This window comes from Oncorhynchus nerka, linkage group LG21, assembly GCF_034236695.1.
Source record: "Oncorhynchus nerka isolate Pitt River linkage group LG21, Oner_Uvic_2.0, whole genome shotgun sequence".
Lineage (NCBI taxonomy): Eukaryota > Metazoa > Chordata > Actinopteri > Salmoniformes > Salmonidae > Oncorhynchus > Oncorhynchus nerka.
In genome coordinates this window covers 847,682-854,838 of record NC_088416.1, presented here as the reverse complement: position 1 = coordinate 854,838, position 7,157 = coordinate 847,682, and the positions used below count along the sequence as shown (strand labels likewise).

Here is a 7,157-nt window from a genome sequence, read left to right as displayed (position 1 = left end):
CATTGGCGGTTCAGATAGGTTCACTTGTATCTTTATGCTGTGATATCATAAGGTATTAAAAGGTACATGAGAACATAGTACCAAGGAAGAGGGGAGGGCGTATGGACTAGGTCACAGAGCAAACCAATCCATGTCAGTCTGTGTATCCCATCATGCCAAAAAAAGACTTCACCTACATACATACAGTTGAAGTTGGAAGTTTATGTAAACTTAGGTTTTCAACCACTCCACACATTTCTTGTTTACAAACTATAGTTTTGGAAAGTCGGTTAGGACATCTACTTTGTGCATGACACAAGTAATTTTTCCAACAATTGTTTACAGACAGATTATTTCACTTATAAATCACTGTATCACAATTCCAGTGGGTCAGAAGTTTACTGTGTCTTTAAACAGCTTGGAAAATACCAGAAAATGTCATGGCTTTAGTAGCTTCTGATAGGCTAATTGACATCATTTTAGTCAATTGGAGGTGCACTGGTAGTCTGGTTCATCAGGAGGAGGAGGGACTGGTGCACTTCACAAAATAGATGGCATCATGATGGACAATTATGTGGATATATTCAAGCAACATCTCAAGACATCAGTCAGGAAGTTAAAGCTTGGTCGCAAATGGGTCTTCCAAATGGACAATGACCCCAAGCATACTTCCAAAGTTGTGGCAAAATGGCTTAAGGACAACAAAGTCAAAGTATTGGAGTGGCCATCACAAAGCCCTGACCTCAATCCTGTAGAAGATTTGTGGGCAGAACTGAAAAAGCGTGTGCGAGCAAGGAGGCCTACAAACCTGACTCAGTTACACCAACTCTGTCAGGAGAAATGAGCCAAAATTCACCCAACTTATTGTGGGAAGCTTGTGGAAGGCCACTCAAAACATTTGATCCAAGTTAAACAATTTAAATGCTATGCTACCAAATACTAATTGAGTGTATGTAATCTTCTGACCCACTGGGAATGTGATGAAAGAAATCAAATCTGAAATAAATAATTCTCTCTAATATTATTCTGACATTTCACATACTTAAAATAAAGTGGTGATTCTAACTGACCAAAGACAGGGATTTTTTACTAGGACTAAATAATTGTGAAAAACTGAGTGTAAATGGTTTTGGCTAAGGTGTATGTAAACTTACAACTTCAACTGTACATACATGCGTGTCTCTGTTTGTGTCGTCATAAGTCATCGCGGACTGCTAATAGTACGCCGGGTGGATGGGTAAAGTTTAAACAAGGTGTTCCCGGTATAGGACTCGTAATACGTTTGAGGAGTTTTGTCCATCTTGGGGTGTGTGCCAGCCGGCCCGCTCTGTGATTTACATGAGGGGGGAGGGGCTATTTTTAAGGCAGAGGGCACAAAAGGAGCACAGTTACAGCATGTTAACCTTTAGGGTCAGGTCTGATACGTAAACCCACCCCATCTAAAAAAAACTCCTCTGAACTCATGCTGGGGAAAATAACTCCCTGCCTGAGAACCAGCAGCCTGGCCCCAGTGAGAAATGACTCCTTAGTGGGCCGGTAGGGGCAGAAAACAGCTGGGGTACAGGTGGCGAAACACACACTGACACACACATAATGCCTAGTGAAGTTTAAAGGGACGTTACACTTCCAAATGAAAGTTTGTCAGATTTTTTCAGACATCTACAGTAGTCTCATGTCAAGACAAAAGCACGTCTCTTGACATTGGGGCAGAAAACAGTTCAGTGGGCTGTGGTTGGGGGCAGAAACAGTTCGGCGGGCCGTTCATGGGCCGGCAGGGGCAGAAAACACATAAGTGGGTTGTGGCTTGGATGCCAGAGGCACCCTCGCATACAAGGTACAGAGCCAAAGTAGGATCGGCACTGTTGAAGAATAATATACGTCAAAAACATGATCTCACACTGTTCCTTTAAACCCTCTTTGTTACACCAACAACAACGCAGCTACTTTGTATTCTCTCTTTGCTACTTTACATTCTATCGTAGACATTGCACGTGGAATAAAGGTCATTACGTCTCTCTGTGCTAACTGATGTGTACTATAGCCTGCATCGGAAGTGGCTAGGGCAGATCTCAGGCATTAGGTCAGTACAGAACATACTATAAGGACACTTCAATCCCTATAGTCAATACAGGGGTCTCTGGGGAGTAAACTGAACCACCGGAACACTTTTCTCTGCAGCGCTGAACGGCATAGATTAGCTAGACCCCCCCTGCCAGCAGCCGTCAGTTGTCAATCCTCCTTTCACTCTGATCTAATGTACTGGAACAGCTGTGTAAGAGGCTTAACCATTCATCTGGACTGACAAGCCATTGTTCATTGTGATTTATGACACATAATGTGTGAAAGAGGATAGTTTGTTGAAAGGTATGGTGATGGCATAACAATGCCAATATCGATATGTCCTCGGTAGAGATATGTTAGATATTTATCTTTCGGGGAATAACAAAGGCATGGGGGGTTTGCAGTGGAAAGGTGATTAATCATTCAAACAATTAAACCTGACAGATAGGTAATTACAGTATGTAGTACATTACTTAGTATCGATGATGCTACAAAATAAACTTGATAAGGAAGGTAGGTTCCAGCTCTGTCAGTGATGACCATAATACCTTAGTATAGCAGGATAACACACTATCCCCATCACCTAGACCAGACAGAGGGTAGAATTACACCAACTTTCCCACCAATATCTCTTTGACAACTTGCTTATTCTAGGATGCCAACTCAGAGAGGTTTCAGCATTGAGCTGGTACCTATATGGTTTGGCTGCTAGTGCTAGCGTTGAAGTAAATGACAACATCTAGGTTACAATTGGACAAATAACACAACTATTATTGATGGGAGTCCTTTTTTGAAAAAGTGCACTGACTATTACATTGTATAAAGTAGCCAGGTTCACTTTACTAATACAATTTACATATCCATTTACATCACTTAAATCATTATATTCTTTAGAAAACCATCTTTGAGAAACTGAATTAATTATTACTTTATAGGCGCTGAGACACAAATATTGCGGCTGTGCAGCCAAGTTGTATTGCACTCTTCAAAAGATTGTATCCGGGTAGCTGAAACAAAAGAAAGAAAACACAAGAAAACCTTTATCAGAAGAGTTCAAAGCATATGATGTTTGACAGTAAGCAGTGAAGGAATGTAACACCACAGTGCTCCCAAGCCGCATGCAATCTTTCCCACCATGACCCAGTTTTGGAGGAATCAAAGCATTTGAGTGGGAGATAATGAGACAGAATCCCTTCCTTGTTTTCATGGAATAAATTGAAAGGAAAACCCATAATGATCCAGGGACAATAAACCACAACATAAAAAGACTGGGAAACACTGAGACATCACCATGCAACAACAACATAACACAATAACATCATTATTGACCGATCATGATATATTGCTTGCTTGATTTTTGCTCGAGGCGCTTTGAGATTCTATGGAAAGCACTTTAGAAATGTAACAAATTATGATTCATTATTATTAGAACTGAACTCAATTAAGGTTCACTCCACCAGCCATAGCTGTTGTCAATAACAGCGTAACAACAGAAGCTTAACCAAAGGATTAAATAGAGTAAAACCTAAAGATCAAAGTGGGAAAGAGGGCTTACAGATTCAGCATCGTGCTCTAGTCCTGTATCATGATGTTCCATCTCATCATCTCGGAATTCCTTTATTAACTGTATGGAAAATAAATGGCCACATTCACTTCTCAGAAATCAAGACAACAAACACTCAAGACAAAGTACAGTATGCATTAGTAAATTATAGGGGTAGGGTTTTACCTGACCAGGAAAGTATGAGGGTCCTCAATAGCTACTATAGCCACAAAGTCATAAATCCCGCCCATTTCTACAATTTCTCTTCTTGAAATCTGATTTTAAAACTTACCCTAACCACACTGCTAACCTTATGCCGAACCTTAAATGAAAGACCAAAAAGCCTACATTTGGCCTTTTTGGCTGTGGAATCTGACTATGTGGCTATAGAAGCTACTGTAAACCAAGTAAGAGCCCTAGCTGGGGCACAGAGTTTTTCTTGATAGAGCCCAGAGATGTTCCTGGTCAGGAAAAACTTCAGGGCCCATGGTACGAGGGATGGTTCATTATCTTACTTTTAACAGCTCTACGTATCTGTCTGGGTCCTCCTCCATGAGGGCTCTGATCTGGCTGTTGTAGTGCTCTGAGATGCTCTCCTCCACAGCCACAGTACAGGCCATGGCCCCTTCTTTACCCAGTAGAGCGGTGCCCGCTCCTGCGGGGACACACAACAGAATATGGTCTATCACCCGAGTGCCATATGTATCATACTGTTGTATTGGATTATTGTCTCATTGCAACAGAACTCACAGACACAGTGTAAGTGTACATTACAACGGCACTTTTTAAGTACTTACCTACAGACCCATTTTAAGTCATTAAATCTAGGCTACTTATTTTAGAATGTAAAATATACATCCATTCCCTTTGTTTATTTGTCAGGCATATGTGACAACTGTTGACTGTATGGAGTGAAGCCTTGTTCCTTACCAAGTAAAAAACCTGCAACGTTCCAGAGGGGCAACAGCAACGTTGGGCGAACTCTGTTCTCTGCAAGGATCTCATTGAATTTGGCAAGATGCTTCTTCTCTTGATCCCACATTTCCTTGAAGCATAGTGAAAATGAATATATAATTGAGGATGCTGGAATGTCAACATTTTGTTTTTGTGGGTCACCAAGCACTGACAACATGATTACATCCATTCACTTTAATTGTTGTCATAAAGTTAACTTTGGGGATACTGGAATGGTAGCCAATCATCTAAAAAACAAAACAAGTAGTTAGGCTATTGTCGTCTGCAAGAATGTAAGAAAAGTAGCTACATCTGTGCATGTGTAATGCAGACTACTTATACCTGAATAAGCGGTCCTGTCTGTGACCTTCCCAACACTGCCATCTGGCCGGCGTAGATGCGGTTGGCACCGTATTCCCCTGCGTGGTCCACCCGCAACATACTGTGCAGCAGAGCCTTCTCTGCTTCGTCGCGCGGGGGCGGTATCACACTGTATGCCCGAGAATTGAGCTGTACTGGTAGTGCTTCAAACAGGACGAAAAAGTTTATTAAAATATGTAGCTATTTTACTTTGCAGTCGAACATGTCACCTGCATTACATGTTTTTCTGCAGATCAACATAACTGTTAGCTATAACGACTGAAGTGTCTCATACCTTACAAAAGCACCATGAAAACTAAATGTGAAATTGCCAGCTAGGTTAGTTAACGTTAGCTAATAACTAGCTCTAGCTGCAAAGCTCACTTGAGCTGCTATGAGGATGCAAAAAGACAGAAACTGACCACTGACAAATTATATATTCGTAGGTCAGCATTCATGTATGAACACTGAGCAGACTTGTTTTTAGCATTGTAGCTAGCTAAACAGCATTGAGTGCCTACCTCTGTGCTTCAAACAACATTGTCGTATCTTCAAAGGACTGAAAACATGCGTCCAGTCATGCAATGCAATGTGTGCGAAAACGGCTCGTTGCATTGTTATGTGGCTCTATTATTCTGTAATTAATATATGTTACATATGCAGGTTGTCATTGAAATGTGCCTGCTTGTGGAGATGGCGCGGTCAAATGACGTACCTTCTTCTATGGTTTAATTACCGGCCCGCAAATAAAGGTTTAAGGTGCATGCTGCCACCTACTGTCCTGGCATGTGTGGTCAATCACGGTTCACATTAACTCTACATTGTTATATACAGTGCATTCGAAAAGTATTCAGACCACTTGACTTTTTAAACATTTTGTTACGTTACAGCCTTATTCTAAACTGGATTAAATGCATGTTTGTCCTCATCAATCTACACACAATACCCCATAATGACAAAGCAAAAACAGTTTTTTAGAAATGTTTGCAAATTTATTTAAAAAAAAGTAAAACAGAAATACCTTATTTACATACGTATTCAGATCCTTTGCTATCAGTATCGAAATTGAGCTCAGGTGCATCCTGTTTCCATTGATCATCCTACAGATGTTTCTATAGCTTGATTGGAGTCCACCTGTGGTCCATTCAATTGATTGGACATGATTTGGAAAGGCACACACCTGTCTATATAAGGTCCCACAGTTGACAGGGCATGTCAGAGCAAAAACCAAGCCACGAGGTCGAAGGAATTGTCCGTAGAGCTTCGAGACAGGATTGTGTCGAGGTACAGATTTGAGGAACGGTACCAAAACATTTCTGCAGCATTGAAGGTCCCCAAAAACACATTGGCCTCCATAATTCTTCAATGGAAGAAGTTTGGAACCACCAAGTCTCTTCCTAGAGCTGAACCACCGGCCAAACTGAGCAATCAGGGGAGAAGGGTCTTGGTCAGGGAGGTGACCAAGAACCCGATGGTCACTCTGACAGAGCTCCAGAGTTCCTGTAGAAATTGGAGAACCTTCCTGAAGGACAACCATCTCTGCAGCGCTCCACCAATAAGGTATTTATGGTAGAGTGGCCAGACTGAAGCCACTAAACAGTAAAAGGCCCATGACAGCCCGCTTGGAGTTTGCCTAAAGACTCTCGTCATTATTTATGATGAGAAACAAGATTCTCTGGTCTGATGAAACCAAGGTTAAATTATTTGGCCTGAATGCCAAGCGTCACGTCTGGAGGAAACCTGGCACCATCCCTATGGTGAAGCATGGTAGTGGCAGCATCGTGCTGTCGGGATGTTTTTCAGCGGCAGGGACTGGGTTACTAGTCAGGATTGAAGGAAAGATTAACGGAGCAAAGTACAGAGAGTAACCTGCTCCAGAGCGCCCTAAGAACACAGCCAAGACAAGTGGCTTTTGGACAACTCTCTGAATGTCCTTGAGTGGCCCAACCAGGTCTGAATACTTATGCAAATTAAATATTTACGTTTTTGATTTTTAATACATTTGCAAAAGTAAAAAACAAAACTATATCAAGAACTACTTAGTAGATCACTCCTATTAGATTTGCCAGAAGATAAATGAATAAATACATACAGTAACAAACCTCCAAACGAGCTTCAACGCCATATGACACTCCTTCCGTGGCCTCCAACTGCTCTTAAATGCTAGTAAAACTAAGTGCATGCTCTTCAACCGATCGCTGCCCGCACCCTCCCCACCGACTAGCATCACTACTCTGGACGGTTCTGACAACTACAAATA

At 41.6% G+C, this 7,157-nt stretch overlaps 1 protein-coding gene across 2 annotated transcripts; it reads right to left on the bottom strand.

The window, feature by feature from the left end:
- Positions 1–181: 181 nt before the first annotated feature.
- LOC115122305 (5-demethoxyubiquinone hydroxylase, mitochondrial-like) lies at positions 182–5,621 on the bottom strand. Of its 2 annotated transcripts, XM_029651512.2 has the most exons (6): positions 5,419–5,620; positions 4,880–5,061; positions 4,514–4,628; positions 4,099–4,238; positions 3,596–3,664; positions 182–3,047 (listed from the first exon to the last, which is right to left on the bottom strand). In XM_029651512.2, the coding sequence occupies exons 1-6, from the start codon at positions 5,510–5,512 to the stop codon at positions 2,970–2,972; spliced, it is 678 nt and encodes a 225-aa protein (XP_029507372.2). In that variant the 5' UTR covers positions 5,513–5,620; the 3' UTR covers positions 182–2,969. The 2 variants fall into 2 exon arrangements, with proteins under 2 accessions (XP_029507372.2, XP_064862244.1); XM_065006172.1 differs by lacking the exon at positions 3,596–3,664 and having other exon boundaries at positions 5,419–5,621.
- Positions 5,622–7,157: the final 1,536 nt, after the last annotated feature.

Coding starts and splice junctions, on each gene's coding strand:
- LOC115122305 (XM_029651512.2), bottom strand. CDS start 5,512: ATGCAACGAGCCGTTTTCGCACACATTGCATTGCATGACTGGACGCAT. Junction 3,665..4,098: donor GATACGTAGAGCTGTTAAAA/GTAAGATAATGA, acceptor TTTTCCATACAG/TTAATAAAGGAATTCCGAGA. Junction 3,048..3,595: donor TAGAGCACGATGCTGAATCT/GTAAGCCCTCTT, acceptor CTTTTGTTTCAG/CTACCCGGATACAATCTTTT.